This window comes from Acipenser ruthenus, chromosome 14 (genome assembly GCF_902713425.1).
Source record: "Acipenser ruthenus chromosome 14, fAciRut3.2 maternal haplotype, whole genome shotgun sequence".
Classification (NCBI taxonomy): Eukaryota; Metazoa; Chordata; class Actinopteri; order Acipenseriformes; family Acipenseridae; genus Acipenser; species Acipenser ruthenus.
Window position 1 is genome coordinate 13689060 of NC_081202.1, and position 23265 is coordinate 13712324.

Below are 23265 nucleotides of genomic sequence, written 5' to 3' on the forward strand. Positions count from 1 at the left end.
CATCAATCTTGAACAATGTTGGGATATTTGGGTGACTGATGCCGGAGGTAGCACCCAAAAATGGAAATACAGATAATTACTGTATGTAAAAAAGACAGCGTGCGATATCAGCTGCATGTTTTTTTTTTTTTGGGGGGGGGGGGGGGGGGGTTCAACCATTTTTGTTGTTGTTGTTGGATTTTTTTAAATCTAACCAAATATTTTAAGAAACTATGAATTATGCAGCAACAACAACTTTATATGCCGAGTTTGACTGATAATTCATAAATAGTTATATTGAATACCTCTTATAGAACAGTGTTGTATTTAGTTGAGGAGAAAATGCAGTTATGATTTAAATAAGACATAAATATCCTTATATCCTTTTTTGCTAGCAGTAGGATCTATTTTGTAGTTTGATCTGTTTCACTCCTCTTTCTAACAACAATTCCTTCATGTTTGCTCTGTTTATTGCAATATTCATTAAAATTCATAAAGCATGTTCATAATATGTATCAAAAACTTAAGTTTTGTTTTCATACATTCTTATGATTTCTAAAAGACTTTCACTTTTCCCTTTCTTTTCAATTGTTGCAAAACTTGAAGTAAATTAATTATCATCAGGCTCAATGAGCAGTCAGTTTGGCTATGGAACAGCTGTCTTGAATTTCCCCAGTAAGTGTATCCATTGTACAAGGAGCATACCACTTTGAGTTTATGTATTATTAGTGGATCTCACCAGCAGGGGTCTGCAACGTCTGTAACAGAAGTGTTGAAGGACCCTTTAAAAGTTTACCATAGTAAAAGCAAGGCAATGTGTAACAAATCATAGTGAAAGCACATAAGAACTGTAAAGCTCAGGAAGGTGAAGCATATAAAAAAATAAAAAGCATGGCAAACTAAGGTAAATGCATAGTATAACCATGGGAAAACTGCTAAATTACTGTCTAAATGTACTGTGGTAAATGCTATTATAAAATGAGGTGTAGTAAGGGGGATATACAATGTTAGGCCACCTAGATATATTGTGGGCTGGTAAATGAAAATGCCCTGTCAGGTTATTGCGTTGAGCTGTTGTAATTGTTAACAAAGTTATCGACCGGATGCACCTGTGCAGCATAGACCTACAAGCTACTTATGCTTGTAGATGACCAGGATCACACCAGTGGCTACATATACCCTAAATTATACAGTGACCACATCATTTGAATACATAATTGGGTTAGGACAGCCTTATGTCATGCTTGTATGAAAACGTACACCCTGTACATATCTGCTGGACTAGGTTGGGGGTCTTTAATTAGCCTTCAGTTGCCAATACAACCACAACAAAATTTACAGAGGATACAAATAAGTTAAATAAACTCCACAAACTTGTAATGAAAAGTATATTCTTAACCTAAAGTACAAATGTATGGGAAAAGGTATGTTGAAATAATTGACAATTTAGAGAATAAAGTACTGCATCTGCTTAGCAAAGTGGCTTAACTGTGATTCTCCCAGTTATTCTGTCATAAATGAATACAGATGCCTAAATGAGATCCCATATAGCACTGAAATAATTCAACCCTGTCTGTATAAAACAGTATATTCAGAGATATTACTGTTTAAAATAATAAGCTGCAATACATTATTTTTAAGGTTAGAAACTGTCTGAAAACTATGCAGCTTTTTCTCATTTCCCTAAATGTATGACTACAACAAAGTGTTTCATTTGATAATGTTTATTAAAGCAAAATAATGTACTTTGATATTTATTTTAACAGTGTTTTTTTATTATTATTATTATTTGGGTGTAAATATTTTTCTGTATTTCTAGCACTTCCATGTTTCTAAGAGACAGCTTTGTTTCCAAAAGTTTTGTCCAAATAATACTGACAAAAAAAAACCATTCTAAATATTAGATTTAATTTCCCCAAATTGTGCATTGTACATTTAAATATATATTTTAAAAAGGTCAATGTTTGTATTTAGTAAGCATACATTTTCACTTTATTGACTTCTTTATCTTCACATTCTCTTTTTCTGTTGTAGTAGTAGAAAGTGTTGTCTCGCCGTTGGAGTTTCTTCACAAATCCTGTTTCTGGCCAACGATCAACCTGAGAAGAAAGATTAAATAATATTGTTTACCTAATCTCACAACGTGAATTGAAAAGAGTGCTGTATAATGTCTGCTAAAATACAGCACAGATAACAAAATTATACATGTTTTTCTGTTATCTTTATGATGCCAGAATAATGTAGCTGGAGACATTGTATTACTTATGATATTTAGTATGTGTGTATTGTTAGCATTTGGCTGCAATCTGCCTGATGCCACCTGCAGCAGTGAACAGAATGACTAGTGTGCTACACTTTGCTACGCCTCTTGTATTGGTCTGTGTGTGCTATCGTAGTAAACATGAGTTAAGTTGATTGCACTTGCTAATTGCAATTAATACCCTATTTAGTTATTTAATAGGTTTTAGACATGTTTTTATTTTATTAGATATAGTAGATATGATTAACCAATAACACTTTTTTATATTTTTGTAAAATACCTATGGGTGTTACATTTTTAATGTAGATCTTGTGTAATACATTTGTTTTGTTAGACACATTTACAAAACTAATTTAATACAAGACCACATTTATATAGTCATTTACAAATGTTTACTACTAACATGATGCAAAGAAAAGTTAACAAAGTACCCTGGTTTTAGAAACAGCAAACCCGGTTTATTAAGATCAGCAGGTAAGTCTTGACCCCTATTCAGCCAGCTTGCTGGAGCTGTGTGTGACCTCATGCAGCTGGCTGTGACAAATGCTAGGCTGCACAGATCTACAAGAATCTGCATGATTAAAATGCTACCAGTGACTAGGTGGGTCCAGCCAAGTTATGAGTGGAATGAGGAGGTCTGTTCAATCCTGGATAGAATTTTCCAGGCTTGCAGACAGGTAAAGACAGATGTAGAAATAAATGATGATAAATTACGACTGGATCAACAGAACCCAGGTCCACTCAACAAAATTATAAACACCATAAAAAGGCACAACAAGAAAAGAAAAACTTTTGACGCTACTTATACCTGCTCTTTGGTAAATTAACTCTGCTTTTTCCCCCAGAATGACAATTATCCTAATGTAGAGAAAGTCCAAATAACAAAAGTAACCTTTTAACGTTCCTGCATGTACTGTATGCTTATATTATTAGTTTCTTACAGCTAAATACGTCACAATAAAAAATGAAATAAAAAAAACTGACAGAGCAAAAAATTACTAAGTTAGCAAATTCTATTTAAATCATGAGTATCACTTTTATTGAAATATACAAAATTATTATTTATTTTTTTACCAAATCCACTTGCTTCACTTGTTTGTATTCTAATTCATCTCTGTAGCCAGCCTGTTGAAATCTGTAGAGATTTTCCACCTCATCATTCCACTGTTTTGCACGGCTTACAGATTTTGGTTTTGAACCAGCATCACCTTGGGCATCAAAAGACATTTTTTCTAAAAGATGCTAACAAAAAATGAAAATACGTTGTTAAAAAGATTACCACATAAGATTTTTTTAAAGTAATAAGAGTTAGAATGGTTTGTACAATTGTGTCAAAATATATTCGAGAAAGACACAGACTCAAAATACAGCTTAGCATTTAAGATAAAAGTATAGCTAAAAGATTTATAAGGAACACCTGTAATTCTGTATGGCCACACTGATGACGCCGTTGTTCAATGATGGCAGTTTGGAAAACAGGAATCACTCAAGTCAATTGACAATGACACCCTGAACTGTCACATATTAAAACACTTAACCTTGAACACAGTTTATTTTGTTCAACTACCTTTTTTGTTGTCTGTTGTTCTCAAAGCACGTGTTATTATTATTATTATTATTATTATTATTATTATTATTATTATTATTATTATTATTATTATTATTATTATTACTAAGATTCCGTCCTTGCACTTGAGACTAGGGGCTGATAAAACCCACGTAAAGCGCGAATATGGTTGTATGGTTGCGAATATGTTTTTTTAGTGAAATAATTTCCAATAGGTAGTTGCTCCATTGTAATATTGCATATTTCCAGTAATTTTATTAAAAACAAAAAGTTATAGAATTAAAATATGACTACTTTTAATAACACCAAGAGCACGATGGTACTTACATTGGTACTTTATTTTCAGTTCAGTTTGAAGAAACACACCAAATTATTATTGCCCGAACAGAAAGCTTTTTACGGTTGTTATGACACCGTTGTACAATAGTCTCCTAGCAACTGCTAATGCGACAACATCAAAATCAGTGGTTAATTTACATTCCCTGTCTGTGAGATATATATATTTTGTGGCCAAACAATAACATATGCGGTGTTAAGGTCCTACAGCCGTTTCCATTGTTTTACACCAATTTGGAATCACTTAACTAACTGTACTCAAAATATAAGACAATATATTTTAATATAAATAATTAAATATGCTATGACTGGATATACTATTTCACTAGCTACCAAAACATGTATTCATTTAGTACCTAATTTACTGAAGTTTAGTAAATATGTAATAATAATAATAATAATAATAATAATAATAATAATAATAATAATTAGTTACTGGCAAAACTTAAATACAGATTTAGGAATGTAACACCATTCAAAAAGAAAAAATGAATAAGCATTAAATAATATAGAAGATAAAACCTCCGGCCACTAGAGGCCTCTATGCTTACTCACTGATCCTAGTTGTGTAATGCTTTCTGTTCTTCCTTGCCTTTCCTGCATGTTTTGGTAGGAAACATTTGAAATGCTTTCTCGAAGCAGCATTCAGGGATGATCGAACACGAACAATCTGTGGATTCGTAAAATTAAACATGAGTTCATTTGAGGGGCGTATGAAAGAATATCCAACTGTGTCATTAGATCGATTTGACAAAGATAATATAAATGCCAGAGCTTATTTTTTGTCTCACTGTCATAAAGGTAGGATTTTAATAATATCGTAGCTAGTGTGTAAGTAACTGCTGTTCCAGATGGCGTTCTTCTGTTAAGCCTCTATTTACAAAATACTTTTACAAAAACAATATTAAAAACTCTGTGAAAGTAGTGTATAATTTGATTAGCTTCATTAAACTCGTTGCTTTTAAAGCATTAAACACTACGTAGTCTCACTTGTTTTACACTTTTATTTCCTGTAGATCACATGAAAGGGCTGAAAGCTCCAGCTCTGAAAAGGAGATTGAAATGCAGGTAATTTATATTGTTTTTATTTTTAAAAAGGGTAAGGGTTTCTGTAGAAGCTAACTGAAATATTGGCCAAATTACTCTTTGTATAGTAGAGACTGAAAATAAACCATCTTTGAAGGCTACAGCAAATATCACGCGCCACATGCTGTTAAACACCTCAGCATTATAATATAAACAAGCTTTGTTAATTTTAGGATCCATCATTATGTATATTTACATTGTCGTGATCTTCATCAGGGGATCTGTCATAAATGTTAATCAGTTTAATACTGGGAAGCTAGTGTTTATGAAAATATATTGGTCTTCTCTATTGATGAAAATGTTTTTTGTTTAGTTTGACGGTGCGCCTATACTGTTCACCAGTAACCAAGGAGCTTCTACTGATCAGTCCTAGGTACAACTTTTGGGAAACTCATATTGTAAGTGTATTTTGTGATTATTTATTTATTTATGTAGTTATTTATTTATGTAGTTTATTTATTTATTTTAATTAAAGAAATGTACATCCTGAGATTGCATGTTATACAGTTCTTTAAAACTCTGCAGATGTTAAAAAGTTCAAAATTGGACCAGATATTTAGTGGTTTTGTACTTTTTCTATTAAATTTTCTTATGTACTTAAAATATTGAACTTGTATCATCTTTGAGTGTGTTCAGGTATAGACAACAAATTTTCTTGACCTACAAGTTTCAAACCAGCAAACTAACAGGTCTGACCAGAGTACCCCAGTGATGTTCATTGCTGGTATTTCCATCAGGATTTATATATATATATATATATTTTATACAAAATGAACATAATAATAATAATAATAATAATAATAATAATAATAATAATAATAATAATACCTGGTGAACAATAATGTTCCTGTTAACTGCAGTGTTTTACAGTCTTATTACACATGCTGGTGGTGTGAGACCCATGTAAAATACGATTGCCCGTGTGTAATTATGGTTGATGATAAAACTGCTAACTTCAGTTTTGAAAAACAAACTTTACCACCGGTATATGAACACAACAAAACACTGTCAACACCAAAACAAACAGGAATGGCCTGCAGATTTAAAGTCGTGGAAGAGCAAAATAACGCAAGTGCTATTAGGAAAACAGTAAGTGACATACATTTATAAAGAAATTACCTCATGCCTTCTGTAGGATGTTAGGCAGTGCAGAGGCTCTTGAATGACGAGGAAATCATCCAACTCCACCCTCTAAAAAAGCCAAGCAAATTTTCCACTATTTACTATTATTACAGGTTGCCATTGAAGTGGAAACGCCAACACAAATTTCGTTAATAGATGAGGCATCAGGAGAGGTAATTATTAGTTTATTCTTTATGTTTTTAGGGTCCTTGTTCAAAATGTGGATCTGCATGCACTAATCGTGTCTGTCAGTGTGTTGTTTCTCACATGATAAAACCCTAATGTTTTCAGATATTTGCTTCATACCAGTTACTCAACGGTATTGTAACCCTTTTGTGGCCAAAGCTGCTCTGATGAACTGTCAAAGCCTCACAGAGACCATTAGAAGTACTGACTTTATATCTTCAGGTTATAAACACTGTATTCTAAATGTGTGCTTGATTATGACCTCTGGTGAGGCTTCCATATTGAGGTCATGTGGGTTTTGGGGTTTCTGCTGTATGGTACACAGCTGTAGTATATGATTTACTCAGTAAAGTTCCATGAGCGTCCCGTGTTGTCCAGTAAATTGAAAAAAGAAAATTAAAATAATATGTTGCGTTGATAAGTTATCCTCATCAGACCAACGGAAAGCCCATTATTTTTGTGGTGATTGCTAGATTTATACAGAGTACAATACTCAGAACTGTGATAATCAAAAAGAATCGGGCTTGCCAGCAGTCTGAGATTGATAACTTTGGCAAATTAAGTAATGTTGCATTTTACAAACATGCTTTTCAGTGACACATTTTGTAACCACTGGCCATATCAATGATACACAGTTTGAGATAGTGTGTTTATAGTTGCTACACAGGAGAAAGTGGTGTAGTGTAGCAGTTATTATTTATTTCTTAGCAGACTCCCTTATCCAGGGCGACTTACAATTGTTACAAGATATCACATTATTTTTTTTTATTTTTTTTCCATTACTGGTGGTTTTTAGTAAAACCAACTATTTCTTGTACACATTGTTTTAAAGCTGGTTATATGAGTTCTAGAGATTACATGTATGATATCCATTTACTTCATGTTTACAATATTTGATTAGAGATGCAATTCCCTTACATTACAGCATGCCCCAGCTTTGTTTTGTTCTTGCTTAGTAATAAAATATCAGTCAATCGCTGATAGAGGGAATTCTGTTGTTGCAGTTTTTTCACCTTGTTTAGTTTCCTTGTTTTACAGAAAGAGGATGTTGTAGTGACACTTCTTCCAGCTGGTCATTGCCCAGGATCAGTCATGTAAGTACATGTGTAGAGGCATAATAAAGGCGATTATACAAACCACTTGCTTTCAAACAGTGTCTGAACAGATCGATTTTACGATTTTACTTCATGCTTACAAATAATTAAATCTGATATTCCATTCCCTTAGATTATGTCCCCAGGGTTCTTTGCTTTTGTTATACAAAATTGTTTGATGTGGTTTTGCCTATGGTCTGTTGTAGGTTTCTGTTTGAAGGTAACAATGGGACAGTTCTCTATACAGGAGATTTTAGAATGGCCAAGGGGGAAGCAGCTCGAATGGAACTTTTACACTCAGGAGACAGGTACTTCATGCACATTTTTTTTAACTCTCTAGTTTGGTTAATTTATAAAAAACTTGAGTTCACCATCTCCATACTGAGCTTAGAAGCAAAACATGTGAGTTTTAGCTGTTAATGAACCATGTCAGCAGTAGTAGACCATATCTAAATATTGAACATTTTAATTTTATAGGGGAAGCTTACCTTCATTTTGCGTAATATTCATTTAGACGTATACATAATAGTAGCATTAAAATTATTTCAAGCATCTCTCCTCATAAATACATCTCTCCAAAAGCATGTCTTACTCTGGCGTAGTCAAGTGCAATTGGACCCCTTAGCGATCAAGTGGGCGTGCTCATAATAACTTGGGTACCACAGAGATTATTGATAGACAGATCAGCTAAACCTCATATCAGTCATGTAAGTGCCTTTTGCAGCACCTGTGCTTCTAAAATATATGTATATTATGCTAATGTATTTTAACTTAATTGTTTGGGATTTGCAAATAATTAATTTGATGAGAAATGCCGGAGATGCTTGAATACATGTTAACTTTTATCATCTTGCCTGTGTAGTTCTATAAGATGAAGCTTTTATCTGACTTTGTACTGTACTATAGCCTACTAGTGCACATGCAACAAATATGCCTATTCATAAACAAATAGTATCATTATGTCTTACAAAAATATAGGGGCTATAACTAATTATTTGTATTTGTAAGCTATTGGTTTACTTCAATACCTGGATAAAACACAGAGCTCAGAGATTGACTATGGCTGGATGATAGAAGAATATTTTGCAGAAGGAATAAAATGTGTTTAATGTGCTACCAGCTGCCACCAATGTGATACTTTGTACTACACTGTGCTACAGTGTAGTACGAAGTTGGATAAATGTAGTAAGTTACTGTGCATGTTGGCTGTTTCTAGTCTCTGGGAGTGTGTTAATGCAAGGTGTAGGGAATTACTACAATTGTAGTTTTTATTACTGTTAGTGCATTTTACAGATTTCTTTTTTTTTTTTTTAAATCCTAAATTGTATCCTATTATAAAAAATGTTGCTTTTTTTTTTGCCAAGGGGCGTGGATAGAGTCACACCAGTGAGGTTTAGCTGATCTGTCAATAATCTTATCTCTAAGGTACCTGAGTCTTGTGCATGCCCACCTGATCGCTAAGTGTCAGTTTGCATGTGACTACCAGGGCTCTGCCTGCAATCAGGAACTCATTACATCAGAGTAATAAACATCGCACTGCCATGCTTTTGGAGAGAGCTTTATTTATTTTTTTTCATTTTTTAAGAGGATATACTTTATTTTAGTTCTAAAATTGCATATACAAGCCTAAAGAAATGTATCAAAGAAATGGGGAAATTACACAAAAGAATGGTAAGCTTTGTTTTGTTCAGCTTCCACACCTATAAACACTCACTTTAAGCCTTAATCCAGAGAGGCAATAGGAAAAGGAATCCACTGTATAATCATATAGTCTGGCAGTCAGTACAGTTCTCATTATCCCAATGCCACCAGGGAATTGTAGTTTAATTTACAATGAAACATGTACTAATGTATAATTTGTCATGGGATGTATTGTTATAGCTTAATTTTGTTTTGGTTTTTTTCTTCACAGAGTAAAGGATATTAAGAGTGTTTATCTTGACACAACTTTTTTTGACCCCAGATTCTATCAGATACCAAGCAGGGTCAGTATACACAAATATGGAATTTGGAAAGAGCTTGAAACACTATGGGATGAACCAGTTTCTTAATGTACTGTACTATTTCTTTTTTTTAATAACACACGAACAAGTCTCTTATATGTACTGTGCATGATTTCATGTACAGTATGACCTTTTGGGCCCAATTCACTGAGCTCTAATTCATATTAAAGTATATGTGTATTTTTTATAGAAAACATGTATTCTGATATTTATACTGTATTCATCAACAGCAGTGTATAAAGGTTTTATCAATATCCATAAAACGCTGGGGCTAGAAATTACAAATGTATTTCAGTTGCTGTTTGCACAGCTCCAGGAACTATAATATCCCCAATCCATACATGCAACCTTCAACTAAGTACATACAGCTAACAACATAGTTCCAGTAAATCTTATCTAATATGTAGTAGCATCATTTTGTAGATCTCACATTTTCTTATATGAAAGAGGCACACATTATGTAAAACATGGATTTGTATAAAGTAGTTAGAGGAGCATCGGCACACACCATTTGAGGGTTCGACATTAACCATGGCCCAGGGCCGGTAGATATCGCAGTTTGTCCAGTAGATATGAAGCACCACCGGCCCAACTGGGCCGGTAACAAACATACCCCCCCCTCCCCCATCCGATAGCGGCGTAATTGAACTAGTCAGAACCTTCCCGCAGTACGTCGTATTTGAAGTGCTGTTGGTAATACTCGTTACCTCGACATGGCAATTTTTTACAATTTATTTTATTTTTATTTTTTTTACAACTAAGCAGCCAATAAGCCATAAGTAAAGTGTTTGAATCAATGATAAAATGAGAACATTTTGCAAAAAAAATTAAGATGAACATATAGAGTGGAGTGGAAGAAAGACTTAATCTGGATTCATGATGACAATTAAACAAATGTCAGTTACCCAGACTTGCAGATAAAACAGCAGCTTTTTTGTTAGGAATTCAAAATTTAGTTGCCCTCATATCCAGTCTGTGACTGCAGTGAAAAAAGATGCACCGATGGATACCCAGATACGCCACATGGAAGCTTGACAACGGGATCGAGTTGTCTAACGTTTTGATTTGGAATACAATGTGTTCAGGTCAGAAATGCCATTCACAACCTTTACAAGACTCATTCGTATCAGCAGTAAGATTGGTGCTGACTTGGGAGAGGCTACAAGTGACAACAATCTGAGAACGATTATTTTTATTTATTTGGTGTGTGTGAACCAGATGTTTACAATATCCTGCAAGGCATATTGAAAGATGGCAGCTATTGATGTATTGCTGCGGTTTTTGCTTATTTTAGATTCTTGCATATTGCTGTGGAAGACAGCACTGGGGGAGCACTTTGCTAATTTAATGAATACATTTCTTGAATGCCTACAGTAGGAGAATGCAGTTTACGCAATCCTGCACGGTTCTCCTAATGTGGGCTTTAAACAAAGTAATATGAGAAAAGATTGAATATATTTTACTATTTTTGTCAGTTTTGCAAGTTTTTGGTGTCTGACCAAAATTTCTAGCAGAGCTTCAGTTTCTCGCACTGTCCATGTAGTTTAGGATTACCAGGTTTCTACAGTGAAAAACAGCAAGTTTCTTTTTTTTCTTTAATTTACTGATGCTGTAGCAACTCGGAAGCCAAAAATAACATTATATAAACTAACGCATTAATAGTTTAAAAATTAAACATTGAGTGAATTTATTGCAGATATATTGTCATCTAGTCAAACCATGTTAAATGTACAAAAAAGCCAGATTTAAAAAATAGATCAGCTATTACCATTTAAACATATGGTATACGCATAATCAGAATGGTTAAACAAATAATCCATAAGATTGTTTATTTTATTTTTGAATGGCGCTAACACGCAACCCAATACATTATTCTGCTTGTAACTTACAGTTTTGTACTTATTATTGGGCCAGTTAAAATTGTATCTGGACCAGTAAAAACACTACCTCAGTGACCGAAGGGGCCAGTAGTAAAAAATCTAAATGTAGAGCCCTGCCATTACTTTAATAGAGCAATACTGTTGGTTACTTTGTTGCCTCGCAAAAGGTAACTCCTGAAAGAACTCACTTTCTCTTGTTAATGCTGTTTCTTTGCAGGAGGAGTGTTTAAATGGAATAAGGGAGTTGGTGAGAAGCTGGATAACCCTCAGCCCATATCATGCAGTGTGGTTAAACTGCAAGGCTGCCTATGGTTATGAATACCTTTTCACAAACCTCAGTGAGGAGTTTGGATTACAGGTCAGGTCTTTCAGTTCAACTAAAGTGATTCCAGGTGCTCTTGTTTATATATGAGACACCCTGGTCTCTCTGGTTCATTTTGTGTCATAATATTCCTCATGGCTCCTGCATAGCCGGTAAAAAGAAACACAACTAGCTTTGTACACAGGTGGATTCTCGCAGCCAAGACATGATCATAATACAACTCACCAGGCATGTCAACAAAACAAATTGACAAAACACTGCAAAGAGTAGAGAAAAAGTGAAGTAAAGATACACAATGTGTAACAGCATGACTTGTATTAAGGCTATTATCTTCACTGTCAGTGAAAGCGTTTTTTATTTTTTTTTAATACGTTTAGCATCTTGCTCATTGCTCAACTAAAGGCAGTACAGTAGTTACTTTTAATTTAGTGTGAACTGATTACTCAATTTATATTAAGAGACAAGTGACTACAGCACTATAACCTACTTATTTTTGTTGTTTTCAAAGTGAGGAACTCTTTTTTTTTTTTTTATACAAACTTTAGAGGGAATCATTTTTAACAACAACAGAAGCTTACTTGTGAGATGTCATTAAACTGTAGACATAAAAAATTTAATGGTTTTGGTGTACAAATTTGTGCTGAGAGTACTACGTTCAGTCTCATAAAAGCTTTAAAAAAATAAACTTTTTTTTTTTTTTTTTTCAATTTATTTTAGGTCCATGTCAAGAATTTAGATATGTTCAAAAAGATGCCTGAAATTCTCAATCATGTGACCACTGACAGGACAACTCAGATACATGCATGTAGACATCCAAGGGTAACATGCCTCCTGATATTTAATTATTAATAAACATTACATTGTAAACTTACACTGTAATGACCAACCCTGGATTAAAACTACTTGGGTCATGTTATTACCATTTTGAATTTGTGTGGTGTAGTAAATTGTATGCCAGTACAATATTTTTGCATTGGCTTATCAAGGGGATGGGGAGGGTTAGCAAGCTGGTTGTAAAGTATCCCTGTATAGACCACTGTTTCCTGAATACTGTGTAATAAGGTTGTAAACCTTCCTTTTATTGAAGGATGAGGAGTTCTTCAGAGGGAATAGGTTGCCATGTGGTATGTTAGCTAAAGACGGGACACCACTGCGCATTATCAGCATTAAACCCTCCACCATGTGGTTTGGGGAGAGAAGAAAGAAAACCAATGTCATAGTGAGGTAAGACTGAATAAGGTCAACTTTTTGTTCAATTGGAAAAGCCATTAAGTGGATTAGTTTCAGAATTCCTGTAGTCCATGCTACTGTTCTGTCAGCTAAGTGGATGTCATTTCTAATTTCTGTGAATCATGAAACTTGATCCCTACTTTAATGTGATCAATGCAAAAGGTGTTTTTATGTAAAAAATGTAGTTTTTTTTTTTTTTTCCAGACAAGGAGCAAGTTCTTACCGAGCTTGTTTCTCCTTTCATTCGTCCTACACTGAGGTGCGTGCATTTATTTCTATAATGTTCAAACAAAGCAGAAACAAAAAGTTGTATAGTACTAATACAAATAAGTCAAAGTTTTTTGGAGATATTTAGTAAATTGAGCCCATAATTGTTTTCTGAAACGTAATTTTTTCTCTTCATAGATAAAGGATTTCCTTACTCATATCTGCCCTGTTGAGATATACCCTAGTGTAATCCCAATGGGCAAAACGATGGAGGATGTCAAAGAAATGCAAGTATAGTCCCAAAAAGATATGTTGGCTATACATTTATATTTATTTTTTTCCTTCATTATTCAAGTTGTAGCTTGTTCTCTTCAGCTTACGGCCACTGTGCAGAGCAAATTCTGGAACTGGGGAGGTCATTTATAAACCACTGGGGGCTCTGAAAAGAACAAAAATGAATTTCACATCCCAAATAGGTAAGAATCAAAGAAAAAGGAGAACCTGGCATCAGATATATGGGGCATTTATTTAGAAATAATGTTTGCATCTATTAGACTTAAGTCAAAGTAAAAACTTTGAATGATTATTGTTTTTAATAGAATCGGACAGTGAAGAAGACCTTTTTGATGACATGCAGATTTCTCCTTGGAGACGCAAGTTGCCTATGAAACAACTTAAACCTGTGCAGACGAAAATGGAGAACCCATCTGGAATTCCTGCAAGATCTCAGGCCAGCTGTTGTGGGGACATGACTGAGATGGAAACCAACTCCTCTACCCTGAAGGGAGATTTCATGGACTGTGAAGAATCTAATGATGATGATGAAGACGAGGAGGAAGAAACATTTGTAAACACTATGGAGAATGATGCCAAATCCTGTACAAAATCTACCGCCTTCCAACAGAAAGTACTAAACTCTTTAAAAGAAGAAACCAGTGAAGACCAATTTAGCAACGACCAAGAAAGCAAAGAACTTGTCACAGATTTAATTGCTATCAAAACAGAAGTGCCGCAATGGGATGCTTTTTTTAAACCGGAACCGGTGTTGACGGATGAAGGCTCTGAACTTGAGGACAGTCAGGAACATTCAAGGAACATTACTCAATCCCAGTCGCCCAACCTGTTCAGTGATTCAGATGATGGGGACTCCACCCATATCTCCTCCCAGTCAACCCACCTCTCAGAACAAGACAGTGAAGGCTGGGGCAGCCAGCAAGACACAGTGTTGGTATCTTCTCAAGAAAGGAAAGCTGAACAGTTGAAATACTTAAATAAGGAGTTGCACATGTTGGGACATATAGCATCCCCTGGAGATCAAAAAATCGGCACCTGCAACTTCTTTAAAACCAGTGAGAGGCTCTTAAATAATAATGATGATAACCAGTCTTTCCCCTTGCAACATTTAACAGATAAATTAGGAGAGATCAAGTCTGAAACATATGCAGATAAAACCACGGTTTCTCTTCTGGAAGTAAAATCAGAATCACAGACATCCTCCGATTTTGAAATTCCCTCTACTCCTGATTCTGAGATACCTCAGGCAGAACAGTTAAAGGATTTGTATAAAAAGCTGGCAGCAGGAGAGCCAGTAATGGTTAAGAATAGTAAATACACAACCTAAAAATATTTTAATAACAAAACAAAACCAGATAAGCAAGGCTCACTTTTATTTACTAATTTGGTGACAAATGATAGCTGCTGTTGCATTGTCACTTAATTCTATTAAACAATAAATTGACCGATACAGCTTCAGATATGGATTCCTCTCTGCTGAATGTACATAATTACCTCAATTGTTAAAATGCATTTTTAATTTATTATACTCCACCCCTGGATGTTCTTGAACTGTTGCAATACCTACATGCTCCGTGCTGCTCTTGGTCAGATGAGTCTGAACACAAATTCTATCTCAATTACATTACAAATGGTTATATCAGGGTATGTCAATTGAAGTTATGTATGTCAAGTTCTTTCAGTGTAGTGTATGATGTTTTGTATTTTTATTAAACTTTGTCTGAAGACTTTGTGATTTAAAGTGATTTGTTCAGCAGATGGTTGAATCTAGTTTCAAACTAAACAACCTATTTTGTAACCGATTTAAAGTACTTTCATTCCATAATTTGATGGTTTGATTTTAATTTTTTTATTATGCCAAGAAAATATTGACTGGCTTAATTAAACAGGCTTTAAAAATTGGCATGCATTAACAAACTCAATTGCAGTTGTGTCTTCAACTTGGAATATTTAAACCCAACAGAAAACTGTATGAAATTCAAGTATGAAATCTATTAAATATTAATATTTACAGATATACCTGAAATGGATGAGCGTAACAATTGCTTTGCCTAAGGAATTATAGAGTACATAAAATTGGTGTGTATTACTAATGTATTTGTCTTCTATGGTTATCAATATCATGTTCATTTTCCAACTGGACAACTACATTATGCTTGCCAAGACATTTTACAAAGCTATATATATATATATATATATATATATATATATATATATATATATATATATACACACACACACACACACACACACACCCACCTACCTAGATGTTCACAGTTTTTGTTTTTTTTAATAATATGTTAAAGCAGAACATCTCAAACTGGCAGTAAAGGGTTTTATTCTGAAGTTATTTTAGGATGCAACTTCAATTGTGATGGCTTCTGATTTTCCAGTTCCTTGGTCAGTACAAGTGACATGTAAGGACCCGTCCCTACAAATAGACGTTAACAAACATTAGGATCAATACAAGGAAATAAGCATGTAGTTAAATGTATTCTAAACATGAATCTAATATAAAAGTGACTGTTTAAAAAACAAACAAAAAAAAAAATCCAGCAATGATTTAGAAAAAACATTAAAGTTGAGAGAGAAAACTGGACAGTGGATGTCCCATACAGTTAACTGCTGCAATGAGCCACCCACATGTTGAAAGATTGTGTATTAAAACAAACAGTATAGTACCTTTTCATGGTAAGAACTGTTATAATGTCACGGGTTGTTTCTTCTATCTTCTCTAAATCTTCAAGTACAATCTGGAAACAAAAAAAAAAAAAAGTGAAAACGTGAGTGAGGATAATCTGGTAGAACAATCCATTATCAAAACTGCATACTGCACCCAAAACAAAATGGACTAAATTTCCATTTGTTATGTTCATATATATATATATATATATATATATATATATATACACACATACATACATACAGATGTGCTCAAATTTGTTGGTACCCCTCCACAAAAAATGAAGAATGCACAATTTACTTGAAACTGACAAAAGTAATTGGCATCCACCATTGTTTATTCCATATTTAATTGAAATCAGACTTTGCTTTTGATTTTTTATTCAACATAATATTGTAAATAAGAAAACAAATGAAAATAGCATGGACAAAAATGATGGGACCGCTAACCTAATATTTTGTTGCACAACCTTTAGAGGCAATCACTGCAATCAAACGTTTTCTGTAGCTCTCAATGAGACTTCTGCACCTGTTAACAGGTAGTTTGGCCCACTCTTCCTGAGCAAACTGCTCCAGCTGTCTCAGGTTTGATGGGTGCCTTCTCCAGACTGCAAGTTTCAGCTCTTTCCATAGATGTTCGATAGGATTCAGATCAGGACTCATAGAAGGCCACTTCAGAATAGTCCAATGTTTTGTTCTTATCCATTCTTGGGTGCTTTTAGCTTTGTGTTTTGGGTCATTATCCTGTTGGGGGACCCATGACCTGCGACTGAGACAAAGCTTTCTGACACTGGGCAGTACGTTTCGCTCCAGAATGCCTTGATAATCTTGAGATTTCATTGTGCCCTGCACAGATTCAAGGCACCCTGTGCCAGGCGAAGTAAAGCAGCCCCAAAACATAACCGAGCCTCCTCCATGTTTCACTGTAGGTATGGTGTTCTTTTCTTTGAAAGCTTCATTTTTTCGTCTGTGAACATAGAGCTGATGTGACTTGCCAAAAAGCTCCAGTTTTGACTCATCTGACCAAAGGACAATTCTCCCAGAAGGATTGTGGCTTGTCAATATGCATTTTAGCAAATTCCAGTCTGGCTTTTTTATGTTTTTCTGTCAAAAGTGGAGTCCTCCTGGATCTTCTTCCATGGAGCCCACTTTCACTCAAAAAGCGACGGATGGTGCGATCAGAAACTGACGTACCTTCACCTTGGAGTTCAGCTTGTATCTCTTTGGCAGTTATCCTTGGTTCTTTTTCTACCATTCGCACTATCCTTCTGTTCAATCTGGGGTCGATTTTCCTCTTGCGGCCGCGCCCAGGGAGGTTGGCTACAGTTCCATGGACCTTAAACTTCTTAATAATATTTGCAACTGTTGTCACAGGAACATCAAGCTGCTTGGAGATGGTCTTGTAGCCTTTACCTTTACCATGCTTGTCTATTATTTTCTTTCTGCTCTCCTCAGACAACTCTCCTTTGCTTTCTCTGGTCCATGTTCAGTGTGGTGCACACAATGATACCAAACAGCACAGTGACTGCTTTTCTCCATTTGAATGACTGATTAGAAGATTGGAGACATGTGTGGTACTAATTAAAGAAACTAATTAGTTTGAAATATCACTATAATCCAATTATTTATTATCTTTTCTAAGGGGTACCAACAAATGTGTCCAGGCCATTTTAGAATATCTTTGTAGAATAAGCAATAATTCATCTCTTTTCACAGCTTCTTTGCTTTATTCTATGACATACCAAAGGCATGCAAGTATACATGATAAAATAGCTTTTAATTTCATCACTTTTCAGGAGGAATGAAGCATTATTTCAATGAGCTCTAAGGGTACCAACAAATTTGAGCACGTCTGTATATGTATATATATATATATCTCTCTCTCTCTCTCTCTCTCTCTCTCTCTCTCTCTCTCTCTCTCTCTCTCTCTCTATATATATATATATATATATCTCCCTCATATATATATATATACACACACATATATACATTATATATATATATATATATATATATATATATATATATATATATATATGAGAGAGAGAGAGAGAGAGATATTTTTTTTAACCTATCAAATCTTTATACTGGTTCATGAAATAAAAGTTTACCTCCATTTATTGTTACTATAAAAGCTGTAGGAACAGTAATGTTTACAATCCCCCCCCCCCCCCCCCCCCCAAAAAAAAAAAGTTGAAAAAGGGCAGACAGCAACATCTGTTAGGATTTATGTTACCGGTATCACATACATCTTTGTTCTCAAAGTTAACTTATTGTTTGGTCTACATCAAGAAGCAAAAACTTCAAAAAGTGCCACATTACTAGGTCACAGTTACTATTCTATTCAAAATCTTACCTGTGCAAATTTATTAGCTTGAGAGGCACAGTTCTTTCCAATGGACTGGTACAGCTCAAAACACACTGAAGAAACATTCCCTGGACTTTGTAGGGTGTGATGTCGCCTTGCTGGCAAAGGGGTGCCAGATGGTAGCAAAACTGTGTATACATCAGCCCCAGAGTCATCGGCTTCCTAGGAAGGACAAGATTCCATTCAAATGGAATAGGCAAGAATGTAAGTATATAATAATGTAATGACACATTATCCAGCAGGGTCAGCACTGCACTAGTATTGTTACCTTCACCAGGATATCCTTTGCACAGCACTCCACTGCAAAAGACTCCTCATCCAGCAGGGAGCTGTCCTTTCCAACCAATATGCCTGCCTCTATGGCAGCTCCAATTGGGATCACTTCATCGGTAGGGATGGAGTTTAGGAGCTCCACATCTGGAAACAGATCCCGGATCATCTGTTGGAGCTTGGGGATACGAGCAGAGCCTCCACACAGCACCACCTACAATAGAAATCGAAAAGTAAACATGCCTCTAGATTCTATACAAGTTCCTTTTATTTTGGTAAATAAAACTGTTGTAAACAGAATAAACAATGGTGTTGAATTCATCTCAGCTCTCTTTGGAAAGCTGCATATCTAAGTCTGAGATTTAACAGACATTTTGATTTACCCATTTTTATTACGACAGACGACTAACCCCACAAATTTTTTCTTTTTTCTTACCCTATTAATATCATTTGCTGAGAGACCAACTTGGTCCAAAAGATTCTTAATTGGCTGTATACTCTTATTGAAGAGTAAAGAACATACAAGTTCAAATCTAGCCCTGAAACAGAAAAAGGCAAGTGTTATTAAGCTACAGAACCATGCACTATTCTAAAGTAGTCAGCTTCCCTGGCTGCCACTTACCTGGACACATTACAATCAAAGTCCATACCATCATGGAGCGAATCTACAAAACAGTTTGAACTCCCCAGTGTGGACAAGGTGTGCTTTGCAGCATCTGCACTGTTCATTAACTTCATCATAGCTCTGGGGTTTCCCCTTACATCTTGCTTATAGGTCCTATATGAAAAGAATACAACACTGATTAATTATTATTTAAACTTTTGTGTGAACCATTATGCATGTATTATCACACACAAGGGCACATTGTACACATTGATTTAAAAAAAAAAAAAATCAGTATCTTTGTTTAGCAAGAAAAATAAATAAATAAATAAATAAATAAATAAATAAATAAATAAATAAATAATCTACTTAAACTTGCCTCTGAAATTCAGATGCTAAATGCTGGGCAAGAGCCTCTGTAAAACATTCACCACCAATACTGTCATCTGTCTGTGTGGCAAGCACTCGATACATCCCACTGTTAACCTCCATCACCGTAACAGAAAGGGATGTGCCTCCAAGTTTGTAAACCAGGACATAACTGCAAATTTAAAAACAAAATAAAAAATGAAAATGCAAATATTAAAAAAAAAACACCACCAGAATCTAATAATTGAGCTAAACAATGTTAATACCAAGTTTCATAAGCTAGTCTCCCGATATGAAAAAAACAAAATGCTAAGGCCCACATATGGCTGCCTCCACAATATCCCCTTTGCATGGGGATTTTAATTGAATCTGGTCCAATTGAAATGTACATTGCATTTTTATACCGATTTCACAGCCTGATAAAAACATATCAATCTTTAAATTATCATCAATGACGGAATTAACCCTTGCATTTGCCAACCTAAGATGCAGGTTCCCTGAAAAATTCTCTAGATTTAGGTAATCACTAAATGCTGGCACTAGTATGAAGAGGTTAATGTGTATGTAGAATACATCCTATTAACAGGTTTCCACAATATATATATATATTTATTATTACCTTTTTCCAGTTGGTGATTCTTGGCCAATCCCATAAGCTAGCAATGCAGCAGAGGGTTCATGAATTAGTCTCAACACATTAAAACCAGCTGCCATGGCAGCCTGTCTAAAAAAATAAATGAATAAGAAAAAAAAATAATGTTTCCATCTTCACACAGAATACTTGTTGGTTCAATGAAACGAAACACAACATGGCATATTTTAAACTGGGTCATGTCATGTACTGATGGCTTACCTCAGAGCATTCTTCTGCTTCTCCCCAAACTCAAAAGGCACAGTAATTACTGCATCAGTGACATCTGAACCCAATGCTGACTGAGCAGTTTCTGCAAAAATAAATAAATAAATAAAATATTAGAACAGCCAACCAAAACCCATGGTAATTTCAATCACAACTTTGGATTTCTCATTGCTGTCTGGTTGTTACTGCTTCCCCAAGTGAAACATCTGGTACACCATCTGGTCTTGTGTACCAGACTGAACATACAACTGTATGAAAATCAGTGGCTTTATGCTGTCTAGTGAACTGCAGACTACCCATATTTTGCATTTCCTTATTGTGCCATTGAGTAATGTACGTTCTACCACAAATAGTATGAACTGAATGCCAACAGTTGGAAGAAACACTTACGGGTGTCCAGCACTGAGAAAACACACGCGAGCACCGAAACCAAAGGGTTGTTTCTGAATATGGCCAAAAGTCTCCATAACTTTTCAGATGGGCAACCATTCCTTTAAAGCAGAAAATCTGCTTTGACCACCCTGGTTCCACAGCTTTTTTCATTCACTAACACTTACCCTTCATCTTGCTGAAGATTAGCTTTGCTACTTCTTCAGGGGGAACAAGTTTGGTATCTTCCCCAGTATCAATCTCATATCTGGGCTTTTGATCCTTATCAATAACCTACCAAAATAAATAGAAATTAAAAAAAAAGCTCCTGAAGAGCAAGCTGTGTATTTGTTTCAATATATTAATACAAAAATGCATTTGGTACAAACTAAATCAAGACAGAAATTGGTTTCCCATACATACTTGAATAGAACCCCAGGAGACATCTATTTTTTCAGACACACTGCAGCCTTTAAGAAGGCATATATTGTCTTTTTTTAATTTGCAATTCCAGTTAATTAAATGTGTTTTGAATATTTTGGTAAAACAGCTAGAGGATGCATACTTACTGAACATTTACTCTCGGTAATGTGTTTCTGGGCCTGTGGATCATCGTAACTGTGGAGAAAAAATAAATAAAATATATAAATATGACAAGAAACAGCTCCCTCAAAGCGATTTAATAAAAAGTGTATGAAAAGAATAGATCTGAGACTGGTCTTGTCTGAACCGTTCGCTACTGAACTGAGATGGTTGTAGTCTAAACACAGCTATAGATGTGTTTTTGTTTTCAGAATTACCTTCTGCCAAGGATCTGCTTCACTTTTACCACAGTGTTTGATGCATTTCTTATTCTTCCTTGCTTTGCTGCCAGACCAACAATCTGAAAATCAAAATATACAATTTTACACACAATGGAAAAACAGGACAACAGAACCATAAAAAGTATTAATTTCACCGTCACTTCAAATAATGCAACAGTTTAACCTACAATTACGGTAAGCTATTTTACAATCTTGTTCAACTAATACAACACTTACAACTTTATTGAATCAATAATTTGTGATCCAAACGACAATTTACAAATATGGTCACCATATTTTAGGTGAGACTAAGGCAGGGGTCTCCAATCCTGGTCCTGGAAGGCTGGTGTCAATCCTGGTCCTGGAAGGCTGGTGTCCCTCCTGGTTTTTGTTCCAACTGTACCCTAAATTAATTACTTAGACCAATTAAGCAAACTAAAGGTATTATGTTTTAATCCCGTTATCAAAAAAAACCCGTCAAGCGTAGAGGCTTTTTTTCCCTTTAATCTCACCTGTTCTCTTTCTCTGTATGCAACAACAGCCGGGGTGACTCGATCACCTGAATCATTTGCAATTACATCGGCTCTGCCATCCTGCGTATGGGAAAATACAAAGACATTTTATTTAAACATTCCTACGCCGCCCCCGTCATTACCATATGTAATTTTACACTGAATTAACCAGTTGTGTGCTTGCACAAGAAACACTATATTTGACATATAATTCAAATAAAAAGAGACACAAATACTAAACCGCTACCGGTACTTTTGATAGCCAAAAAAAAAAAAAGGAAAAATACACTAGCACAAGCATACACCATAACAATACTTACTGGTGTACATGATACAATATATTATCACAAACGTCTACCGGTATATATGAATATGTAAGTGTTGGGGTGCGGAAGCAAACAAAAAATATTTATCACAGCATTCATTGACAAGGGCTGGTTCTTTTGAATAAGTCGGTAGGTCTGGGGAACCAGTTATCCTTTATTAACATTTTATTAACGCGTGATACTTGCCCTACCTTAAGCCTTTGTTATTGTATGAAATTAATTATATTCCTACCTTAAAAACTGCAACACAAGCACATGTGCAACCAAAATGCACTCCTATAGCAGCCATGCTTGTTAGTATGCACAGAACAGGAAGTCAGGTAAAAAGAAATGAAACTGGGGACCAATCAGAACAGCCTGACGCCAAGCAAGCCAATCATAAACTAAGCAGAACCATAAACCGATAATTTCTGCCAGCCAATAACAATAATAACAACCCAATAGTATGCATTTGATAACCAATAAAAGCCACCTATCTTCAGAGCCAATAGGATAATTATACCGGCAAACCAATAAGATTCCCGACTTTTAGAATTA

The 23265-nt window shown here is 35.0% G+C and overlaps 3 protein-coding genes across 3 annotated transcripts; 1 reads left to right on the forward strand and 2 right to left on the reverse strand.

The window, feature by feature from the left end:
- Positions 1 to 1705: 1705 nt before the first annotated feature.
- Positions 1706 to 4237, reverse strand: LOC117419508 (meiosis expressed gene 1 protein homolog). Its single transcript, XM_034032297.2, has 3 exons — positions 4134 to 4237; positions 3314 to 3481; positions 1706 to 2078 (listed from the first exon to the last, which is right to left on the reverse strand). The coding sequence occupies exons 2-3, from the start codon at positions 3464 to 3466 to the stop codon at positions 1950 to 1952; spliced, it is 282 nt and encodes a 93-aa protein (XP_033888188.1). The 5' UTR covers positions 3467 to 3481; positions 4134 to 4237; the 3' UTR covers positions 1706 to 1949.
- Positions 4238 to 4687: 450 nt separating this feature from the next.
- LOC117419663 (protein artemis-like) lies at positions 4688 to 15293 on the forward strand. Its single transcript, XM_034032649.3, has 14 exons — positions 4688 to 4943; positions 5159 to 5210; positions 5542 to 5626; positions 6464 to 6523; positions 7575 to 7630; positions 7837 to 7938; positions 9543 to 9615; positions 11731 to 11871; positions 12553 to 12654; positions 12923 to 13059; positions 13270 to 13324; positions 13471 to 13559; positions 13648 to 13748; positions 13872 to 15293. Exons 1-14 carry the CDS (start codon positions 4835 to 4837, stop codon positions 14891 to 14893), a joined length of 2184 nt encoding a protein of 727 aa, XP_033888540.3. The 5' UTR covers positions 4688 to 4834; the 3' UTR covers positions 14894 to 15293.
- A 106-nt stretch (positions 15294 to 15399) lies between these two features.
- On the reverse strand, positions 15400 to 23063 carry LOC117419664 (heat shock 70 kDa protein 14-B-like). Its single transcript, XM_034032650.3, has 14 exons — positions 22961 to 23063; positions 22403 to 22483; positions 21888 to 21970; positions 21657 to 21705; positions 21276 to 21381; positions 20713 to 20803; positions 20479 to 20583; positions 19870 to 20031; positions 19509 to 19664; positions 19323 to 19425; positions 18885 to 19100; positions 18605 to 18778; positions 16249 to 16319; positions 15400 to 15997 (listed from the first exon to the last, which is right to left on the reverse strand). Exons 1-14 carry the CDS (start codon positions 23015 to 23017, stop codon positions 15919 to 15921), a joined length of 1533 nt encoding a protein of 510 aa, XP_033888541.3. The 5' UTR covers positions 23018 to 23063; the 3' UTR covers positions 15400 to 15918.
- Positions 23064 to 23265: the final 202 nt, after the last annotated feature.

Excerpts from the sequence above, each read along its gene's own strand:
- LOC117419508 (XM_034032297.2), bottom strand. The coding sequence starts at position 3,466 with ATGTCTTTTGATGCCCAAGGTGATGCTGGTTCAAAACCAAAATCTGTA. Across the intron at positions 2,079-3,313 it reads AAGTGAAGCAAGTGGATTTG|GTTGATCGTTGGCCAGAAAC; the intron begins GTAAAAAAATAA and ends CTTTCTTCTCAG.
- LOC117419663 (XM_034032649.3), top strand. The coding sequence starts at position 4,835 with ATGAGTTCATTTGAGGGGCGTATGAAAGAATATCCAACTGTGTCATTA. Across the intron at positions 9,616-11,730 it reads TCTATCAGATACCAAGCAGG|GAGGAGTGTTTAAATGGAAT; the intron begins GTCAGTATACAC and ends GTTTCTTTGCAG. Across the intron at positions 11,872-12,552 it reads GTGAGGAGTTTGGATTACAG|GTCCATGTCAAGAATTTAGA; the intron begins GTCAGGTCTTTC and ends AATTTATTTTAG.
- LOC117419664 (XM_034032650.3), bottom strand. The coding sequence starts at position 23,017 with ATGGCTGCTATAGGAGTGCATTTTGGTTGCACATGTGCTTGTGTTGCA. Across the intron at positions 22,484-22,960 it reads CTTGTGTTGCAGTTTTTAAG|GATGGCAGAGCCGATGTAAT; the intron begins GTAGGAATATAA and ends TCCCATACGCAG. Across the intron at positions 20,804-21,275 it reads AATCTTCAGCAAGATGAAGG|AAACTGCTCAGTCAGCATTG; the intron begins GTAAGTGTTAGT and ends TTATTTTTGCAG.